Raw genomic sequence first — 23330 nt, forward strand, 5'->3', positions numbered from 1 at the left:
ACTAGACTGACATAAAGGGGCAGACCACCAACACCAAACAGTCAACCCTGACCGTACCCTAGCGAGACACAGACTATCACGCCCCACACCAACCAACACTCTCCCACAGTAGAATCTAAGTGCACACAACACCACTCATAGAGAGACGGGTGGCCTTATAGAGCTCTCCCTCTACCAGAGATATATCACCACTCAGGCGCCAACCTGCAGCGCGACTGACATAGACCACGAATCCATCACTGGTAGAGATGGCAAACTCGATATAACCACACAGACGGATATATTAGAAAAAGGTGCACAAGATAACTAGACCCCAACAGTAGAATGCTATGGAAACTGTGAAATTACTTGTATATGCTGTTGTGGCACACTGTACTATGTTTGTACCCCTAATACTGCACCGAAAAATAAAGATTTATATAAAAAAAAAAATTTTTTTAAAGGGACGCTTATTCTCAGGTGCAGCATGCCTTTTGGCCAATTGGACTAGTATTGTCTTTGTGCTGGGGTATATGTACTTGTCCTTGACAGGTTGTTGTTATTGTAACTCCATCTCTGGTCCTACCCTGATCCTAACAATTCTCTGATTTGATTGTACTGTTGGGAAGACAGTATTTCATGCAGGGCAACCCGCCTTCATTGCTGGAACACTGATGTCTGAGCAGAGTCACTCCATTACTAATTTACTGTAGCCAGACCAAGAAGTGCTAACTAGAGAGCCTTTGTCCTTCGACATTTACTTTGAATTCCCAGCACAGTGTGTGTATGTGCTTTTGTATATAGGAATGTGCATGACTGTGTACGTAGAATCTACTGCCTACCTTACATAAGGGGGGGGGGGAAGAATTACAGATTTGTGGGTACCAACATACATTTCTTTCACAGGTGTCATATAGTCTAGGTTTTACTCAGGTGTACACGAAACCCTGCATACGAATTTCTTACTTTGCTCACCAGGAGCCAGAGCTACACCAAGGCATAATAGGTTTTTTTCTGAGATACAGCTCAGACTGAGTCTTGAAGTGGTTATAGTGGTTTCCTGGCATGCATATAAATGGATTACCAAATCTTAACGGACACCAGAAACAACCAATGACAACTGCGTACAAGTAATTAATTCACCCATATTTCTCCCACTACAGATGGTAACTCTGCATGTACAGTTACAGATAAAGCACAGAATCAAGCTAATTTTCATGTAATCCGGATAATGACAATATTTTCCAGGCCTCTCTCACCAGTGGCCTAAATTGTGTATTTGAGGGATGTTTGGCAGTTCAATCAATGTAATTGTAATGCAAGGCAGTGGGCATTTGTTTTGTTTAATATTTCTACCCTGAAGTAAAATAATAAAAAACAAACACACACAAATACGTGGATGAATAAATATGTAAATATTATCAAGAATAAATAAAACCAAATATAAGAACCTTGCAAATGTTTATTTTGTTTTCCTACGTAAGGGTCACTGTATGTTTTTGTCTTTGTTGGTGTATGCTACAAATAAGTCACAATACTGATATATCTTGTTTATGTATTATAAGAAATGATTGTCACACAGCTGAACCAAGGCGACCACGTGCCTGCGCCAAGCCAGCGCGACTGCATGGACACGTTAAAACTAACAAACTTACCTTTTGCAGGGTCTCCCTCCGCTCTCCATGCTACATGGCTGGGAACCGCTCTGGCATTTCCACAAATGCCGGCTGCTTTCAAAGGCCGCAATTTAAGGTTACAGCTTTAAATTATGACGCTGGTGACGGGGACGGGGACTTGCGTGTGGCATCACGTCAGCGACGTGCACACACATGTGGTGCCACCAGGTCCCAGTTACCAATGAGAGCCCTTCTTGGGCTATTAAAACGCACTTGTCCATTTGTTTGATGCCCTGTCATGGTTTCCATTTGTTTGGTTTATCCGAGAGTGCGTTTATATTCTTGTATTTATGGCATTTTGACCTTGGCTTATCTTTGACTGTTCCTAACATTTATTCTGACTTCTGTATTCCTGACTGCGGCTTGTCTTGTACTATTCTTTTTGCGTTTAATCCAGCCATTCTAAAGGTCCGGTAATACGATTTCTGTACTTTGAGTATTTGCTTGTTGGATCCTGCCTGTCCGTGACAATTATATAATAAATGAGAGCATGTTGTCGGTTCAAACATAGGCAGGAGTTCAACCGCAAACCCAATTTTTACCAGTTGTAGGCTAATTTTATATTGAAAAATTAGGGTTATAAAAATGTTAACTCTTCTGCACTTATTCCATTACAACCGTAGTAGAATATGGGCACGACGGTCGCTATTGTGAACTGACCCTAAAGTTCTGCCAGTCTATGTCAGTGTATGAACCCCTAGTTTAACCATTATATGGTATAATGCATATTCAGCAATATACTAAACAACAAATTATTGCAGGGAGCACTTTACCTGCTCTTTTGCAGTTATATGGAGGTGAGCAAATGAGTCGGAGCATTGCTGCTGGGTTACTCTGGCAACACTAACTCATGCATTGAGTGCAGGGCCAGATTAACAGCCCAGTGGGCCTGGTGCTGACAATTATAATGGGCCTAATTACAGAATCATATCGACCAAAAACACTAACTCATGCATTGAGTGTAGAAGTGGAAGAGAGTTTTGATGTGGTCTGCACCCCTGGAGGTGTAGACCACATGCTCCCCCATTTGGCCACCAGGGACCACACCCCCACTGGATCACCAGGGATTATACTTCCTCCCTGCAGACAGGTAAGTGGGGGAGGAGGGGTGTCACTTTGTTTTTCTTAAAAAAAAAACAAAAAAAAAACCTCCTACAAAAACTGTCAACCACACATACAATCACAAGCACACTGAGCCAACTACACACAAACCAACCACCACAATCACTGCACATATACCACTCAGGTATTTCTATTCCTTAGGGTGGAGCAATGGGTCCCAGTGGATCTTAGGTACGCCATTCGGTCAAGCTTGGTCAAATATTTCCCCAGCACCCAGGCCCTGCCCTGTTTAACTTAAGAGCCCCCCTGTGCTTAAATAACATTATGGTTGGGCTTGCTTTGGCCATGAAAGGGTTAATCAATTCTGCATTTCTTTATAACAAAATATCTCCACTGAATCCGTTTAATGAATGTTAAAATACAAAATAAATTATAATAGCGTCACAAATCTTAGTAAATAAAGGTGCAATTTACGACTAGTCTTGCTTCTTAGTGTTGGTATAAAAAAATTACATTTATTTATCCAGAAAAATAAAATAAAAAATAGGATAGTGCTGCTATTTTAGCCCCTTGTTTGCCAAAAACACGGTTTGAAGCCTCCACAGGCATCGGAAGGGTTAACATAGCACCGAGCCCCAGATTCAGTCGCTCGCTTCCTCAGTGTAAGCGAAGGCTTTCTGATGGGCTGTGTGGTTTCTAAGTGTTGCAGCAGGGCTTGTCCTTATGGTTAGTCACAGTGAGCATGTGCAGATCAGCCCAAGGTATGTGCATGTCGACTGGATACAGAGGCTTGTCTTTGCAATGCCATGTTTGTGTAATGTGTACCAACTGCTGAAAGGGATTCACAGAGCCTGCTCGCCTGCTCAGTCATCTGATGTTTTCTTGTTTCTGTTTCAGTCTTCAGGATAATTCCTTTAACAGCACAACTGCAGCAGAGTAAGTGGGGGAAAAAAAAGCCATTTAGAATGTTGCCTTTAGTAGTAAACAAGGATGTGTTCTGTGTGATGGGGTTGGCTTCCTTCTCTGGTGTCACCGTGAGTGAGGTGCATGTGTATCTGGTGTAACATAAAATATTAATGGAGGAGGCACGGATAAAATGAATTATTATTTATCTCTAAACAGACAGGCAGTTATAGCCGCCTTGGTGGAAATGTGTGGTTTTGGTGTATACAGTCTTCTTCCTCAGACATTTGATGGTACTTGCAGTTCAATCTGTATTCCTTTGTTAGCAGAGATGTGTTTACATTAAATGATTTCCTGTTTCTTATGGTTACAACATAAAGCATATAATTGAATTGCAAGATGTGTAGTGCTACAAGGTACTAGCCAATCGTAAGTTGAATAGAATCCATCCTTATCTTGACATATGCTGGTGGAATTTAACCCTTTGTACAATGAAACACTGCCCCCCTCTGTGGCATTAAAATGGACAAAACAGTCATTTGATTCTGTGCATATTTGTATGGGCGCATCAGTGGGAAATATGAGGTTAAACCAAACAGGAAGGAAACCTAAATAGATTAGATCAAACCATTTTTTTTTCAACCCACATGGCTATCTTCAGATAATTACTGCATTTAGCAAAAAAATAAAAATAATTAACAGGCAGTTCTATTTTGTGTCAATGATGTCAAATATGGATTTTGTAGGATGTCTTTAATTTTCATGCAGAATATTCTGTATTGGTCGGTCAGGTTCGCTGTATGAATAGATTTTTTTTATTTTTTATTGTGCTATAAATAGCGTATGCACAACATCAGTCAGCCCTTTTGGCGTCACAGCAGCTTCATTTACGACACCAAAAATATGACTTATCCTGTGCTCTGCGTAGCTGGTAGTTATTGTGGTGTGAATACAATGTTGTATATCGGCCAACTATTTGCATTTTCTTGAATTCATCAGTGTGCAATTATATTTCATAGATAAAGAGCTAAAAGATATTTGGAAGTATGTGATGTACAGTATTTTGGCATCAAAATCTATAATTAACAGAAGTGAATGACCCCGTTTGGCTAGTGAAATGGCGGATCTTGTAGCACAGAGATTCTCAAAAAATTTTGACCCAGAGGAAGATATATTTAATAGCAAAATATTTAAAAAAAAAAAAAAAATGAATTCATTAGACTCTTCTCAGTCTCGTAGGGGTGTGCATTGCAATTGGGAAGGCGGTGCGTCTACAGTAAACAACATGCTGTGGTCAGTTGTCCATGGCCTGGATGGATGCAGTGTACCTGTTCCAGGAAATTGCTAAAATGGTCTGATGACTTAAAAAAAGATTTTGATCCAAAGGTTAAAGAGTCACTCTAAGCATCATAACAACATATTAATCTTACTGTAGTAGTTATGGTGTAAAGACCCTGCAACCTTTCTTTTTACAAATTATTTATTCCAGAGATAAAATATTTTTTTGCTATGCGCAGGGTTGTTAATCAGCCAGCTGGAATGTTGTTATCTTCCTGAGTGGTCATATCTATTTTATTGCAATGTTTTTTAGTGTCGACGCAGTGAGCATGCCGCATAGTTTTTTACACCCCCAACATCCTCACCCTGTAAGGCAGGATGCTAGCGGGTGGGTAAAATAAGGCAGGCCGATGATGTGAACCACGACACTGGTGCCACTTTAAGAGCGTGGACTTGCCCCAAAGAACAGGTAGGTCAGCCTGGCTTGATTGCGAATCAAACAGGCCGGCCCATGTAGAAAGCACTGTTACAACGCTCTCTGCATTGTCTTAATGCTCTGAGTGTAGCAGGAACACATAGAATGATGTGCTTGTGGCACACTTTCTGGGAACAGATCCCCAGTGTCCTCAAAAGTGGGACACTAGGAAACAAACTTTAGACTGCGGTAGAGGACGCTGACAGTTTGGGGACTGGTTTCTACCTGTGTCTTGCAAATGAACACTTGAGCTTACTGAAGTGCTTTACGTGTCTGGAGTCTGTCATATTTGTGACAGTTTATAAAATGCTAATTTCAATAGAAATCAGCTCTATAAGATTTGGAGGAAGAAACACCTCCTTGGTTGTCGCTCAGTGTCAGCCACAGCCAGGGAGGTTTTCTTCCAATTGCCGCGAGCTCCATAGAGCTAACAGAGAGCTCCATAGTGCTAATAGAAGTAGCAGGGGCACTGGGCTGCAGCTCATTGAGAAGCATAGGAAAGCTGCAATTGCGTGGCTGTGCATGCGCCTGCTATCCAAAGAAAATATGCACATCTACTAAATTGGAAAAAAAAAAACTAAACAAAAACAAATCAATGGAGTGTCCCTCTAAAATATTGATCTGATCCAATGTCATGATGAGGCCTATACTGGTTTAATTATACTTTAATTAGTACTTTAATTATGTCATCCAGTGGTTGCCTACTGGAGAAAGCCATAATTTTAATGGAAGCATACAAATATAAAATATTAAAATTGCATCAACCCCCTCTAAAAAATATCACTAATAATATATTTAAAGATTCAAGCTACGTTAAACATTAGCTCGCCCCTTTATCTGTAATCTCATGTTGCTTGCTATTAATTCAGACTTCATCCAGCACATTGGACCAGGCAATAGCATGAATTTTAATAAAAACAGGGATCATTAGGATCCCCAGAGGGTTCTGGAGATATGGTCACAGTCACCAAGATTTTAGACTTGCTCCATTAATGACGTGTGTTTAACTACATGGAGTACACATACTAACTAGGGGATTGTATGTGATCCTAATTCATGCAGCTAGCTATGGGGATGACATGGGTGTGTATTTTAACTCACAAGATATTGTGGAATGTATATATTTTATGTCTATCATGGTACCATATGTATTTGTATATACATTACAAATGCTTTATCCATTTCAGAACCAAGTCAGGGACTTGCTGGTGGTATATTGTTACTTGTCCTCTTTCTAAGTGAACGTACATTATCACTTGAGTTTATCTGCACTTGTAGCAAAGGGTAAGGGAAGGCAAGAGTGATTTGAATTTAAAATGAGGCCTATATGCACCGTGGCTTTGCCTCGTCCTAGAAAATTATCCAGACAGCTTTGCATAGTTCTTTACCTGCTGCACCTGCACAATATGTTTTTATGAAGATATTGAGACAGTGGACAGACCGGTAGTGGTCAGGATGTAGATCTCCTGTGATGCTTCGTTAGCCTTACAGCCAGCAAAGCAACATAGGTGTTGTATTTCTTGTGGGGGGTCTACTATTTGGCCACCCCTACGATAGAACCTTGGTAATATAAGCCAATACAGACTCAGAATAAAGAACCAGAAAATGGAATTGATTACTAGTGAGAATAGAAACTACAACTTATCGGAGCTTCAAGAGGAACTGTCACTTCTCTAGTGATTATGTGGCTTGAAATGTGTTTGTTTAATATGTGAAGATTATGCCCTTTTTTATATTAATTAAAAAAAAAAAATCAGATTTTAATACAAAATTGCATTTTTATAAATTAATGTTGTTACTCCTGCTGTTCCCAGTAATCTTGGCTCCTTGGAGCAAAGCACAAGAGGCAGCCAAGTGCCCAGAGCACCTGCCTTGAAAAGTCTGTATTTGGACAGCCACAGCAAGTCTGCCGCTGGGGAAGAAGGGGAGGGCTTGCAGTAAATTTGTGTTCATCCCACTTTTGGTCAGTGTCTTTAAAAGCAAGACTTCAAAAGGGGAGAAGATTGGGAGGGGAAGCACAAGTCTCAAACCTGGACAGCTCTGCTGGAAATGTGCAATTAGTTGCCAATGTAATATGCAGACTTTCCAAAGACCCAGTATGGTGAATGCAACACTTTGTTATTTATTACAGAAATTAAACATTAATATAGTAACCCGTACTAGTTATATTCCTAGGGGCTCTGCCGTCATGCACTTTGCTTCTTTATTTTAGAGTTGCCTCAAAGCAGCTATAGAGATTTGGGGTGTGTTAGGATCTGCGTGGGACTGATTTGGATTTTTATATGGTTGGGATTTACCTTTACCTTTAAGCACTTGTACCACCCTGGGTATGAGAGTAAGGTATCTCAATAGGGAGTCTATGGGGTATTCTTTAACCCCTGTTTAGCTGCCTTCAGACGCAGTATTTACCTAGGCTAGCTACCTGGACCAATTCCAGATACTGTGAAGATATATTTATTTGATCCAGCCCTTCTGGATGACAGTGTTTTTTTTTTTATCTTTTTCTTTTGCAACTATAATCAGGATTGTGGTTTGTAGTGGGGAAGGGGGTAGGTAATTATTACTATGAATTGCTTCCCTCCTGTTTTTCCCTTTAAATCCCATATTCACCCTCTTTTAAGTGGAGTTTGGTCTAATTATTAAGGTGGGGGTGGCAAATTAACACTCGATACACCTACCCTCCTGTTCCTTATAATCAGACTCTTCTAATATACCATTATCTCTATCATTGTATCTACCCATACCTTTTACTCACCCTTTTGAATATCTCTAAAAGTCAAGCATGGACTGATTATATATGTAATTGGCTACATTTTACATATTCCACTTGGAATAACATTTTATTACTAAACAGCTGTCTTTCTTGATACTATCTTTCTACTTGGGTTGATCAAGAATTAGTATAGTTTCTCACGCTTGCTGTGATTGGTATATATAAGCCAGATAGGCAGACCCCCTAGGTTTCTCCTTTTTAATATTACACTTTCACAGGTCACTTTTGTGTTTTTCCACTTTGTCTTTTTCACTATTATGTAGATATGCCCTTTAAATACTAAAAGTTTATATTTTAATTTTTTGTTTCACTTTTGACTCTGGGGTCAGGTTTTTCCTGCCCCTCTAGTCATATAATTCTTTTGTACTAGTTTATATATACACAAACCGAATGTCTCTTGTTTGTATTTTATACATGGACATGATCAGACACTAGGAAATGGCTGCACTCTCTCAGCCAGATCTGGTCCTTACACAGACTTCTGTGAAAGCACTGCACATATTCCATAAAACCCATATTGCTTGCAAAATGTGCTGATAAAATGAGTGCAACTCAACTTGCACATTGAAACAAAGTTTGCTGTATTCTGTCCCAGAAATTGTGTACAACTTGTATTTAGATCCTTTCAAAAAAAAAAAATCTAGGTTATGGTGATATGGCATTCCTAATAACTATTCAAATGGACATAGAGAAACAGTTTAATTTTAGGTGTGTCAGTGGGGGGGTGTTCTGAGAAATTTTAGGTGACTTACTAATAACAATTTATGTAACTAAAGCATAATTTAGAACAAGAACAATGTATCGGATCTACACAGACTGATTTCTGAACACCTATGTTAGTTTAAAGGGATTCTATAGTGTTAGGAATACAAATTTGTATTCCTAACACTATAGTGCCCTCTGGTCCCACCCCTCCATCCGGTACATAAAAGGGTTAAAAAAAACAAAAAACTATTTGTCCCTCGGTGCTGGGTCGGCACTCTGCCTTCACTGATGGAGCACCTAATCTGCATGCACGATGAGCGTCGCAAGCCCATTAGTCCCGCCCTATAGGAAAGCATTCACTCCATACTTTCCTGTGGGGATTTCACTGACGCTGGATGTCCTCTTGTAGTGCGCGAGGACGTCCAGTGTCAATTAAGAGACTCAGAGTCCAGTAAACTCCCAGGAGTACCTCTAGTTGCTGTCTGGTAGACAGCCACTAGAGGCAGTCTTAGTACTGCAATGTTGTGGTCTAGGTGTCTATAGTGTCCCTTTAAAGACACAATGTGCATATTCATGCTGTGCAGTTGTTATACACACAGGTACACTAAGAATACTCTTACCTTAAAGTGAGAATTCAAAGTAAATTTTAAATTCATGGTAAAAAAATAGCTTGACTAGGTAAGTCAGCCTCAAGATGAATTTATTTTGCGTCTTGCACTAGGAGATGTGTTTACCACTGCTTTAAAAAGGAGTACAAAAGGCATCGAAAGTAGACAGTTATTGAATTTTGTCAAATATTGTGACATTTCGTCTATAAAATATCCATTTGTTCATGCTATAGTGGTGTAGTATCTGGTAACAATTTAAACCATTTTCTATTCAATCCATGATGAACCGATAGGCTATTCATTAAAATGAGATCTGTCAGGAATTCAAAGTAAATTTCAAATTTAAGGCTAAAATAGTTGAATTGGAAGCACAGGTGACAGCTGAAAATTTCCTGCTACGTTGTCTATAAATGTGAAATTCCCTTTGAATTGCCTTTTCACTCTACTCCCCGATACTACTAAAGAGCTAAATGTAGACTTCATGACTAAATTCAAAATGATTATACGCTTATGTTCTTGTTAAACAAGGTGTAGACTTTAAGGAAGTTTGAAAAAGTCCTGTCTTATGTGCATTTTGTCTAAGGAAAACATCAGTCACAATAAAGTAGAATAGAGGTGATTTTCACAAAACAAAGCATCTGTCTTGTTTATCATAAATAAACAAAATTGTGTGCAAACTATAACTTCCCCTTACTAAGTTTCCATTTGTTTTGTATGCAGTACAAATGAACACTTGAAGGCGTATTTACTAAACGCCCAGTTGTAATGGTTTGTAGCTTGAGCTGGACCTATTTTAGCGTTCAGATTTTACATTTGTTACAATACAATATAGAGTTTTATATTTGGTGAATAACCCTACGTAGCTCCACTTAGGAAAAAACTTGCATTCTTTAAGCTATCATGGAGAATACTACCTCGACCTTAGATACCTTATATTGATATGGAATTGATATGTGTTACTTATTCTGTAGACCTTTTAGATGGAAAATAGGTAGAATATATGTCATAGTGGCATAGGATCAAATTGTTAGAGCAGCTTATTGGGAGCCAATGGCAGTTCGTCAATGCTGAAAGCTTTAAAAGCTATTAAACATACACACATATTTTGGATGTATAATAAAGAAGACGAAACTTCATTAAACAACAACCCAAGCAGACGGACATGGGGTGGGCTTTGGTTACCGGAGAATTGTTTAGTTTTGAGACACCCCTTAGAAAGATTTTTATAAAAACAGGGGATTTGAACCAATACATTTTTTGCACCATAACCACTACAATAGGCTTTAGTGATGGAGTTTGGAGTGTCAATTTAAGCATTTAAAAGGGCAGTAGAGACATAAAGTATCTTAACTATTTCTGTTCTGATAATGTTTCTTGAAGTTAGTGATATTTACTACAGTGAGCATAAGTGGTTATGGTGTTTGGAATGTTTAAATAAAAAAAACAAAAACAAAAACACATCAACCCTCCCCAAAAAATAGTACAAGGCACTTCTTTTAAATGGGTACTCAAGACACCATAACAACTTCATTGCAATGTTGTTCTGATGCAAGGAGGTCCCAGGGCAAGCTTACCTTATATGGTTAAAACGTTAACTGCTTAGCCCCAAAGTCTTAAAATTTGTTGCCCACTTTCTCTACCCTTTTACTTCTTTTCAATGTACAAGGCTTCAATCAGGAAGCCTCGGAGTGGGTCAAGCTAATAGCCTCAAAGCGGTCAGCAGGTGGGGCTTCCTGATTGAAGGCTCGGACATTGAGAGAAAGTAAAAGGATAGAGAGATTGGCGACCCCACACTCCATAACAACTTCATTGTGATTAAGTTTTAGTGCCCTTGCATCCCATTTGCTTTTTCTGATATATTTTAATCTAGAATGTAATGATACTCATGTTTCCTTTGAAAATCAGCTGGATAAGCAATTCAGTTTGTTAACAGAAACAGTTTCTGGACTTAACAGTAGACAAGCAGGGCCGGATTAATATTGGGGCTAGTAGAGCCGAAGCTCCAGGCCCATTTATTAAAATATAATAATAATGTACTACTGGTGTCGACAGGCTGACTGTAAAATAGTTAACGTAAAGAGGACTTTGCACATTGTTCAAATGCTCTTGCTGCTTCTGTGTCTCTAACAGTGAGGTTTGTCCCCTGTCTGCTACACTCACTATATCTACCACTCTGTCCGTCCCAGGTTGTATCAAGAGTTTCTACCTGCTAGTAATAAAGGGATGGAGTGGAGAGTGTTTTCCAAGTTTGTATCTGGTAAAAGAGAGAAGCGGCTTATAAAATGGACAGATAGACTTGATTGAGAGACGAAGTGGCCTATAAATGCACCATGTGTGTTTCCCTCCGACATCACCTCTGTCAGATACAACACTCGGGTGGTATGACTGTTTTGTGTTCTCGGTCTATAAGATTCAGAAATTAGGCCCATCATACTCGTCGGCGCCAGGATCAATAGGCTCTTGATGCATGAATGTGGAAAGTTGTAATAGATTTTGCCAGACACGATTGAGAATATTTGCTTAGAATAGAACATTCTTCATTTAATTTTCATGATTAGTGTTGTGTACCAAAAGTACATATTTTGAAGGATTTATCATATAGGATAATTCATTACACAATGATTTTTTTCTCTGAGCTTACAGAATAATTGTGACTTGTCTCTTAACTCCACCCCCACCATTCCATTCAGTTCTCCATGATAAAACCCCCAGTCACCATGTTCAGAATAGAACAGAATGCAGTGGAGGGGGTTTAATAGACTGAAGTACTGAATAATTCAAGCAGATTAGCTTCCATCTCCATAATAAAATACCTGTCTTTAACTGCAGTTATTTAAAAGTAGCAGCTGACAAAGCATTACAAAAGCTAACAAAGATTTTTGCAATTCTTGCCTTTGGAATGGTATGGGCATACCAAATATAGATTTTATCTATTAACAGAACAAAAAAAAAACAAAAAAACTTCAAAACATATACAGTATGTCCGAAAGTGATCTAATTCTAAAGTAATGTATTCATTGATGCTTTTACAAAGACATCGTATGTTCCTGTGCTTTTGAATTATGCACGCAGGAGAGTACAACACTGTTTATATGGAGGACCCACTAAGACCACAGGCTTGTCCATTAGTGTGATACACAAGAAGATGCCTTTTGTCAAGTTTTGTCAGGTTCAGGCTTTCAAATAAGACACCTTAAAGGGACACTATAGTCACCAGAACAACTACAGCTTATTGTAATTGTTCTGGTGAGTATAGTCAGTCCCTGTAGAATTTTTGCAACAAACATAGTCTTTTCAGAGAAAAGCCAGGGTTTACATTCCAGCATAGGGACACCTCCTCAGTTGGCTTCCTGGGCAGCACTGCAGTTCAATGTCTCTACCCCCTGCATGGAGACACTGTACTTTACTCATAGAGATGCATTGATTCAATGCATCTCTATGAGGACATGCAGACTGGCCAGGGCTGTGTTTGACTTGTGCTGGCTCTGACCCGGATATGCCTTCCTGACAAGCTCAGCAAATCCTTTGCTTTCTAATAGGGAAAACATTGTGATTGGCTCAGACCAACACTTCTGATGAGGTCAGCCAAGCAGGCAGATCAGGGGCAGAGCATGCAGCAGCAGAATGGAATAAAGGTAATATTTTACTATATTCAGGGGGGAAGGGAAAGCATAGGGGCTAAATTGTGTTTTTAACACTATAGAGTCAGAAATACAGGTTTGTGTTCCTGACCCTATCATGTTCCTATAACATATGGTTTAATGACGCTGCAGAGATTTGGCTGCACTATCCCTTATATGCTCTTAACCTATGATGTTCTGCAGATGGAACATAGTATGGGAATGGGGTGTACTTTGTGGACTGGTTTAACATCTGCCCATCTATGCAGAGTTGTATCTTGCGAGCAGTGTTTGTGTATTTAAATGTGTCATAATTTTGCATAGTGTTAATGCAGGGGTGTATTTGTATGTACTGTTGCAACTGGAAGGCAGTTTTGTACGTCTATGTAATGTTGTATTTGAATGCAGGTGTGTGTATGTAGTGTTAGCTTTTACGTGCAGGTGCACATTTGTGTGTAATATTGGTGTTTGAATGGCGTTAGTATTTAACTGCAGGATTGTGTTTGTATGTAATGTTTGGTTGCAAGTTGTGTTGGTGTTTGATTGCTGGGATTCACACACACACTATATATATATATATATATATATATATATATATATATATATATATATATATATATTCAGCCACCCTATTGTTAATATACCTTTTATGTGCATGAGGGTGGCTGAGTCCTGTTGCTGGCTGATTAGAGTGTGGGGCTGACTGGAGCCGGCTCTCTCCTTCCTCTCCCCCCTGCTATAGTGCTTCCTTCTCCTCTCTCCTGCGGGGAGCTCTCTAAGTAGCTGGGAGGATGTGACAGACTTTCACTTCCTCCCAGCACTGACTGGCAACATGACAGATGCCTAAGTGTGTTGTTAAAGGGCATCTTTGCACGACCAGACCCTTGTTTAGCAATATTCATCAGATGGCTCTAAGTACATGGGCCAGCGTATGGGCCCCCCAAATAAGTGGACCCCGGTGCAGCTGCACTGGCTTTACGATGGTAGTTCTGCCGCTGCCTATACTGGCTCCTAAAGCGCTCCCGTTATGGCCCTAGTGCCTGCTTCACAGCACGAGTGTATGTAATGATGCACTCGCGTTATTCCCTCCATGAACAGTTTCTTTGCACCTAGCCTGGGCAAACATAGATTTATAACATAAAAAACATAGATTTGAACGTGGAATTCAGTTGCCCGAGAACCAGGCAGCAGGATATTTGACGCTGCTAGAGTGAAAATTGTTAGGAATTCAAAGTGAATTTCAAATTTAAGGCCAAAACAGTCAAAAAGGAAACATTCTCCAAGTCTGCCATGCTTCCATTTCTGCTACACTGGCTATTTTGACAATAAATCTGAAAATCACTTTGAATTCTCACCTTAGTGAATATCCCTGTATATGCAATACTGCCAGCCAGGAACAGAGTTTTCCAGGGGATTCATTGGCCACCTGAGTAGGAGTGTATTTATTTTCAGAATAAAAATTTTCCGAAAAGAAAGGCCGCAGGGATAGATTTATTGCACCATAACCACCTCATCTTACTAAAGTGGCTATGGTGCTTAAAGTAAACTTTTAAAACTAGGATCATTTGACTGTGGGTCAGGCATCTCCAGTATAATTACATCAATCATACTCAATACAGTGGCGGATCCAGAGCCTGATCTCGAGAGGGGCACTTGTAGATTATTTAACCCCTTAAGGACCAAACTTCTGGAATAAAAGGGAATCATGACATGTCACACATGTCGTGTCCTTAAGGGGTTAAATAAATAATCCAGGCACAATAACCACTACAGCTCAGTGTAGTAGTTATGGCGCCAGTAGTGCCAGGATCCCATCCCAGAGTAAGTAAACAAACTGTTTAAGAACAGTTTGACAACTTACCTGGGGTCTGCTGGGATATAGGGCATAGGAGCAGTGGTATGTGTTAGGGGTGAAGTGTGTGTGTTAGGGAGCAGTGTCTGTGTGGGGCAGTGTGTGTGTGTGAGCTCGGTGCAGTGTGTATGTGAGGGTGGCAGTGTGTGTGTGTCTGTTTGGGGCAGTGTGTGTATGGGGGCAGTGTTTGTGGGACAGTGTGTGTATGGGGGGCAGTGTTTGTGGGACAGTATGTATGGGGGGCAGTGTGTGTATGGGGGGCAGTGTGTGTAGTGTGTGTATGGGGGCAGTGTGTGTAGTGTGTCTATGGGGGCAGTGTTTGTGGGACAGTGTGTATGGGGGGCAGTGTGTGTTTGTGGGGCAGTGTGTGTATGGGGGCAGTGTTTGTGGGGCAGTGTGTGTATGGGGGCAGTGTGTGTGGGGCAGTGTGTGTGTGGGGGGCAGTGTGTGTGTATGGGGGCAGTGTTTGTGGGCAGTGTGTGTAGTGTGTGTATGGGGGCAATGTGTATAGTGTATGTATGGAGGGGAAGGAGGGTAGGGAGGCTTTTTTTAAAAGTGGTGGGGTAATTGTCCCGTTGCCCCGTTGCCCCCCTCCTGGATCCGCCAGTGACTCAATAGCAAATGGGCTTATGCCAAGAAAAGCCTTTTGGATTTAAAACTCTTTAGTACTTCCTTTGCTTGCCCCATAAATGCACTTTATTTACTTGTTAATTCTAAAAACAGATATGTAGAGTTTTATGAACTGTCAAAATGTAAACACAATATGGATTTTATTGGTAGTTAAACGTGTTTAAAGAATGAGGTATTAAAGGGATCTCCAAGCAACTAAATTGTAAAAATATAGGATTTGATGATGAAGAGAGAGAATACAAATTCTTGCTTTATGTTTTGCATAATATGAAAAACCCTGTTACACCTTAGCTTAACAATTTGTATAGCTGTTCCACAAAGATAAGGTGTAGCGCAGATACATTCATAGGTGGGTACAATATATGTGCCCCGGCCTAGGCTTATAGGGGCAAATATGTGCGAATCAAAATGTATTGATCTATTAAGAATGACATAAAAGAAATAGACAATGATGTACATGTGTCCATGCAAGTGAGAAATTGTAAAATTTAGATTAGTAAAGTAAATAACAGATACATGTGCAAATACATACAATCAAGTAGAGCAGTCTAAAACCCAGCTCTAAGGTATATTGTTATAGGGGAAAATAAAATGTAAGTTTTAATTCTTTTTAAGGGAGATAAAGAATGATGGATGTGCTCGCATTAGGATTTCCCCAGAGGAAAGCATTATTCAATGCTTTCCTATGGGGGTTTTGGGTGACGCTGGACGTCTTATTGCATAGCATGAGGACGGCCAGCATCAGTTAGACGATCAAAAGTCACCTAACAGCCCGGAATTTCCCCTAGTGGCTGTCTGATAGACAGTCAGTAGAGTTAACCCAAGCAGGATAATATTGCATTTTTTGTTTAGAAACTGCAAAAATTACGTGCTCAGGGTTAAGGGACCTGGGACAGTGCACCCAGACTACTTCAATGAGCTGAAGTGGTTTGGGTGCCTATAATGTCCCTTTAATACTGGTCACTCATGCAGGAACACGTAGGACATGTGCGTATTGGCTGAATGTGTCAGTTTAGTTCTGTCAGCTAGTGAAAGTGGTAATGCACCGGTTACACTTTTATTTGTTTTCTCTATTCTGGAGACGACTGAATGTTATCAATGCAGTGTGAGCGTGTGGCAGATCACATGTAAGTTGACAACCTGTGGTAACACCATGGGATGGTGCCAGGTCAGTCATGGCAGGATGAAGTGGTGAAGGTGCCTGGAGTGTTCCTTTAATTATCAGTGCCACCGTTTGTACTCTATTCCCCCTTTATTGAATAAACCTGCATGTTATAAATTCTTAATTTCCCGGAAGACTGAAATGACATACATTTTCCTTGACTACTTACTAATTTCTACAATTTTAATTTGCACTGAATTACAACAAACATGTCTTTAACCCCTTAAGGGCACATGGCATGTATGACATGTCAGGATTCCCTTTTATTCCAGAAGTTTGGTCCTTAAGGGGTTAAGAAAATATACACTAGTACTTGTAACATACCAACAACAAAATGTGCACAGAATTTTGTATTTCAAATAGAAGCTGAGGTTTCTTCCATTAATATTATATTATTAGCATACCTCCCAAAAGTCCTAGGTTTGGTGAAAAAGTCACGATTTCTGGGCTTGCTCGTTGCACTACACAGATGCTTTAATCATACTTGGATTATGCAATCTTCACAAAGATCATTCAGTTTATGTACCAAACGCTACCCTCCTGAAGCTAAAGCTGGGATGTATGGTGTAAGGGTGACTTTAGTCCAGTTGATAAGAACCCATTATCTCTCAACCATCGATTGATTGGCTTTTTTTAGTCATAGCTGTTAATAGAATCAAGGTGTGCAAAAAAACTCTGAAACAAAACAAAACATATGGTGCTCGTTATGTTTAGTTTAGAAAGTTTAGCATTTCTAATAACTGAGCTAGTGAGCTGAATTATCCAAATGATAGGTTATCCACTGGACTAAGAATGTAAGCTAAATATTTTGTCTTTTGAGAGGTATGTGCAAATTTACAGAAACTTGCAATTTTTTCTCGCTGGTTGTGCAAGTGATGAAATGGTTAAAATTATTACTATACCACATATGTAATTGAATACTGTAAGTGTATTTACCTAAATAAGTTTTTTTTAAATTATTGAGGAGGTATACTGGTCCCCTCTATGGATTTAACCCTTTCTCTCCTGGAGTTAGCTAACCATAGCAATGCAGAGGTTTGTACGCTGTATTTATAAAGCTGTATTTTAATTGGCTGTTCAGAGTTGATTCCATTTGGGGCTGCTGCTTTCCTTTTGCTGCTTTGGAACAATAGGCATTGGGCTGTGTATTTATTATTATGATGATGTTTTGGGTAAGGAGTTATGTTTATACCCTACAACTCATAAACTGATTTAACAGCAGAAAAATTAAAATAAACCCATGTGATATGTATTTTACACAGATGTAAAGAAAAATAAAGTAGCTGATACAGACTACTCTAAGAACTTAATCCCTTAAAGGAGGACTCTGAGATACATTACCCATGCACATTGTTCTGGTGGTTATGTTGACTAGAGTCCCTAGTGCTGTCTCCTGGTTTAATATCAAACCATTTTGGCATGGTTTGATATAAACAATGGTCTTACTGGCACCCAGGAATCAACCAGATTTATCAATCCCAACCTAGGCAACATTGGCTGAGTACGCTAGGCTAACCTTACAATTTATAGGAGCTTTTTAAAAAAATTTACACCAAAATAAGCTTGGTTGAGGGTAAAGATAGAGGAGCTGGGTTACAATCCTATCTACAATTGCATTAAATACATATTGCAGCAAGGATTTGCACTGGTTGGATAAGAATCCTTGGGGCTATTGACTGAGCAACTATCATCAACGCTCTCGGTTGCCTATGTTGCATGGAATTGACATTGATAATGCAGAAGTGTTAAATGAACACTATAGTGTTAGGAATGCAAAGCTGTGTATAGTGTTCTTCTCCCCCTTCCCCCATGTCAATAAAGACAGTTAAATAATACCTTAAATAATACCTTTAACCACTTACTGGGTTACCTCTCCGACGTCATTGTGAGGAGGGACCAAATGTGCATATGTGGCGATCACTGTGCCCGCATGATGCCTTCCCCATGGTGGAGAACTTTTCTAATTTGGCTAAACTTTTTCATTTATATTGTTAAGTTTCCACAATTTCCATTGGATGAATAAAACCCCTCACACTCTACTTTCAGAAGAATCATCTCAAAGCACCATAACCACTACACTGCAGCTTGACCTCTTACCTGGGGTCGATTTGGTGCTGCTCCCAACCTCTCTTCCTCTGCTTTCCAGAGTCAGCTAATTGATATCTGCCTTCATCACCTTGTCTAACTCAGAGAGGTTCTAGTGCTCTGAAAGACAGTGGGGGTGGCTAGTGCTGTAGTGGTCATGGAGCCAGAAATGTTATTTTAAGATCGCCTCTTTCTGTTTGCTACATTTAATGCTGTGTGACAACATTATTAAGATTTTGGAATTGGTGACATTTTCAGGGAATACGTCTCAAAATGTTATGCTTCTGTCAATAAAGAAGCACCGGGTAACTCTCATCTCTCATTGGCTGCTACAAAGCCAACAGATTTTTTTTTTAAACTGCAAGAATTCCAGAAAATCTTCACGTTCCGTGAATGTGGAAACTGATATAAAAAAACAACAACCTCTTGCTTTAGAATTCTGAATCAGAGTGACTTATTTTTAATTGTTATTACCAAGATGCCAAAAGCTTCTTCCAGATCTGAATGCTATTAATTACTCGGGGGCACAAAACCCCAAACCCCTGTTAAGCAGAAAAATACAGTTGTTTTGTTTGAATCATTTAATGAAAATCCCTTTTGTGCATGAGGTGAATATAAATCCAGATGGGCTGGAAGGATTAATTAAATGCACAATGGCAATATGACATTATCACAAAAGTCTCATACATGTGCTTTTTACTGGCATTTTGTTAATCTGAAATAATGATGTAAGACTTTTAGCACGCTCACTGTGGTATGTACATAGCGTTCTTAAGGAACTGCTAGATTTCACTCCAGAAATCAATTTAAACTCCGTCACCACAGGGCAGAGATGGGCTGGCTTCTGCCTTATTCCTTCTTTTTAGTATCACCCACAACGAGCCTCTCCCAACCCTATAATTATGATGCTGGTAACTAAAATTTAATTTATTTTTCTTTTTTTCTTTGCAAGGAGTGAAGGTGAAGCAGGCTCCCTCCATGAGGACCAGACTGTGTGTTCCAAACTCAGGTGAGTCTCCTGCTCTAATGACAATTTAAGATATCATTGCTGCTAGCTGTCATGTATGTCACAGCCCTGAAATCCGAGAATGCTTAGAACAACTAATGCAAAATGTATTGAAAGGCTACTCAAAAGCGGTGTTTTGATAAAACACAATTTTTGGGTGAAATAACCCTGGCTACCATGGTCCCTACACCCTGGTAAAAGGAAAAACTAAATAAAAAAACAAATAAAGCAAAAACCTACCTGTGATCCCAAACCAAACCTGCATCCTGATCCTCCTCCGGTGAGGTCACTCCCCATCACTTAAAAAGGAGGGACGACCCAAAGGATGGGCTAAAAGTAGAATATTTTAAATGTGTGCTTTAATCTAAAACTATATTTTGACAGTCAGCCTGAAATATCACAACTAGTATGATCTATGGTACACGAAATATGTGACAAAGGTACATAACTTTTTTTACTTTGTATTGTGAATGGGAAGCTGCTGATCAGCCTATCAGAGGTTCCAAGTCCAGGGCTTCCTGATTGAAGCCTCAGACTGAAATGGAAGTGAAAGGGCATAGCTGTTGGATGCAGAACTGAAAACCTTGCGGTTAAACTGTTTGACGGTTTAACCCCTGAAGGTAAGACTGCACCCGGAACCCCCTTACACTATAACAACCTGATTTTGATGACGTTATTTTGATACCCAAAGTGTACCTTTGACCTCTCTGTGTATAGACCTTTCTGAACAATATACAGTGTGGCGAAAGTAACCTCGCCACTTGTACTTGAAGGGGCCTGCTTGCCAGCCTCCTGCCTACAGACTATGGGCCCTGCAGGGAAACCTGTAAAAGACTACCGAACTTGACTGACTGTTAGCACTGATTTCCTTGGAACTGTTTTTGGCATAGGACCATGTGCACGGTCGGTCAAAACTATGACTTCCAAGAAATGCATAAACCCCTGAACCGATCTAGGTGATTTTTGGATATGTTGTTCACCCAGATCGGGGCTATCAGGGGATGTAACTTTGGGGTTTTATGTGTTAAAGGTACTTTTTGGTGTTTCATAAAATTGTATGTTTTTCTGTGCTTGGAGATAATTGGGTTAGATTAGTACAGTTCCTGATTCAATTATCTCCCAAGCACAGAGGAGGGATTCTATTGGTTGTGTATGGGAGTGTCTCACTGTATTGGTTTATTCACTTTGTGTCCCTGTGCCCAACACAGGGGTGTACTTAGGGGTGTACTCACTTTTGTTGCCAATGCATACAGGTTAGACATTAATGGCTGTTTATTGAGTTATTTTGAGGGGACAGCGAATTTACACTGTTATACAGGCTGTACACTTACTACTTTACATTGTAGCAGAGTATCATTTCTTCAGTCTTGTCACATGAAAAGATATACCGGTAATAAAATATTTACAAAAATGTGAGGGGTGTACTCACTTTTGTGAGATACTGTTTATGTTTGTGAATGTTACACAGTGCCCTTTTTGTATCGGAGTATGCTGTGTTAAGGCAATAATTTTAATTTCCTAGTTTAGAACCTGGGCTTGATGCCAGGTCAGCAGGATCTTTAGACATTGAGCCAAAACTAGGCCCTGTCCCTGGAAACACGAGACCACTTGGAAGCTACGTAATTGGCTTAATAGATCTTCTACATTGTAGCTGATTCTTTCACTTGCCACTTACAGTCAGAGGTAACCAGAACGTTTTATAAAGAAACTTATTTAAAATGTGATTGCAGTGTAATTACATTTCATACAAGATTTCTCTATACCACTTTTGGGAATTGTCTTTTGCATCAATTACTAACAAAGCCCAGACGAGGGAAGGCAGCAATCCATGTGCTGGGATCCATCCAAGCCGCATTGATAGGAAATGTATACTTCAGTACACATTCAATATGTATCCATCAATGGTACACTGCATTTTATAAAACAAACAGCAGAAGCTTTTGCCAGAGTAGCATCTCTCTCTCTCTTCTGTTCTGGCCTGCTTATTAAAGTTAAGCAACATAAGCAACAGTTAAGCAACATAATCACTACAGCCCATTGTAGTTGTTATGGTGCCGGAAGTGCACTGGCATCCTTCCAGAGTAAATGTGTTAAGCCATTTTAGAACTTCTTTAGATCGTTAGAGGAGGAAGCTTCTGCTTTCTATTTACTGTGCATGTTCTTGTTTGGCATGTATTCTCACAGTGCAAGTCTCTATCTTCTAAACTAGGTTCTTTAAAGGGATTCTATTGTGCAGGGGTAGGCAACCTGTGGCACTCCAGATATTGTGGACTACATCTCCTATGGTGCTTTCTCTGCAGTATAGCTATATAAGAGGATCCCTCGGCCCCCCCCAACAGCACTGTATGGGTTAAACCTGATTCCAGCACTGTTCTACCCTCTGTGCTGGATCGACACTCTGCCCCCTTTGACGTCACCTGGCAGTGGGGGCTAAGATGCATGCGCGGTGAGCACTGCAACGCATTAAGCCATTCCCTTAGGAAAACATTGCTCCTTCTCAATGAGCTTTAGTAGCACTCATTGATGAGCATGGGAAAGCCGTGTGCACTTGTTCATGAGTCCAGAGCAGCAGGTCTGCAGATTTTGAAAGCAGTTTTTTTTTTTTCTTTTTTTTTCCATACACCCCTAAAGAATGCCGAACAAAACATGCATGTTTTCTTTGTGGGTATTTATACTAAATTGTTTTTTTTTTTGTTTTTTGTTTTTAAATCAGTGCAATGTTGCTTTTATGGAACATTAAGAGGAACACAATCCCCCCAGTTCGGAGGAAAAAAAAAAAAGCTATAAAGCATCTATGTTCCAAAACCACTACATGAAAGTGATGCTATAGTCACCAGAACAATTACAGCTTTTTGTAGTTGTTCTGGTGTCTACTGCCTGTCCCTGCAGGTGTTTTAATGTAAACACTGCCTTTTCAGAGAGTCCATCTGATTGGAGCAGTGCTGGGCTTTTGCAGGACATGCGCACTAGTCACCCAGTGCTTTTCTTTTAGGGATTGCATTGGATTGGCTGAGATCATTTCTATGATCTCCGCCACGGAGGGAGGAAAGTTAAATAACTACATTTATTTTTTTTATTTTATTTTATTATTTATTTATTTATTTAGGCCGGTGGGGGCATGTCACCTAAATGGCCGCCAAAGAGCTTTAGTAATACAAATGTGTTCCTTTAAATCATGAGCTAGATATTAAAAGATTTTGCATTCGTGTCACATGTGAGCGTATTTTTGAAAACCTTTCCCAAGGTTTATAGTAAATGTGAAGAAAAGAAGGGGAGGGTAGCAGTCAATGATAGGGGTTTAGTGTAACACCCTCATCCCATACCTAACCCACAAGAAAAAGGTCACCTAGAGTGGAAAAATAGGGGATAACCCTCCATTATAGTAAATGTGCATTGATACATTAGTCTGGGCTAATTATGAGCAGGTTGGGCTCCCAATGAACAGGGGTAGGATGTATAAACAGATTATAATCATTTGTTTACTTTTTTTATTAATCATGGAGTATGATACTGCTA

The 23330-nt window shown here is 39.8% G+C and overlaps 1 protein-coding gene across 2 annotated transcripts in view; it reads left to right on the forward strand.

Annotated features, from left to right (window-relative positions):
* Window positions 1-3491: 3491 nt before the first annotated feature.
* FAM13C (family with sequence similarity 13 member C) overlaps window positions 3492-23330 on the forward strand; it is a 121759-nt gene continuing 101920 nt past the window's right edge. For both annotated transcript variants that reach the window (XM_063433991.1, XM_063433992.1), the window contains exons 1-2: window positions 3492-3653; window positions 19761-19817. In XM_063433991.1, the coding sequence (XP_063290061.1) occupies window positions 3592-3653; window positions 19761-19817 (119 nt within the window). In that variant the 5' untranslated portion in view covers window positions 3492-3591. The remainder of the gene's footprint in view (window positions 3654-19760; window positions 19818-23330) is intronic.

Source organism: Pelobates fuscus, chromosome 10 (assembly GCF_036172605.1).
Source record: "Pelobates fuscus isolate aPelFus1 chromosome 10, aPelFus1.pri, whole genome shotgun sequence".
Classification (NCBI taxonomy): domain Eukaryota; kingdom Metazoa; phylum Chordata; class Amphibia; order Anura; family Pelobatidae; genus Pelobates; species Pelobates fuscus.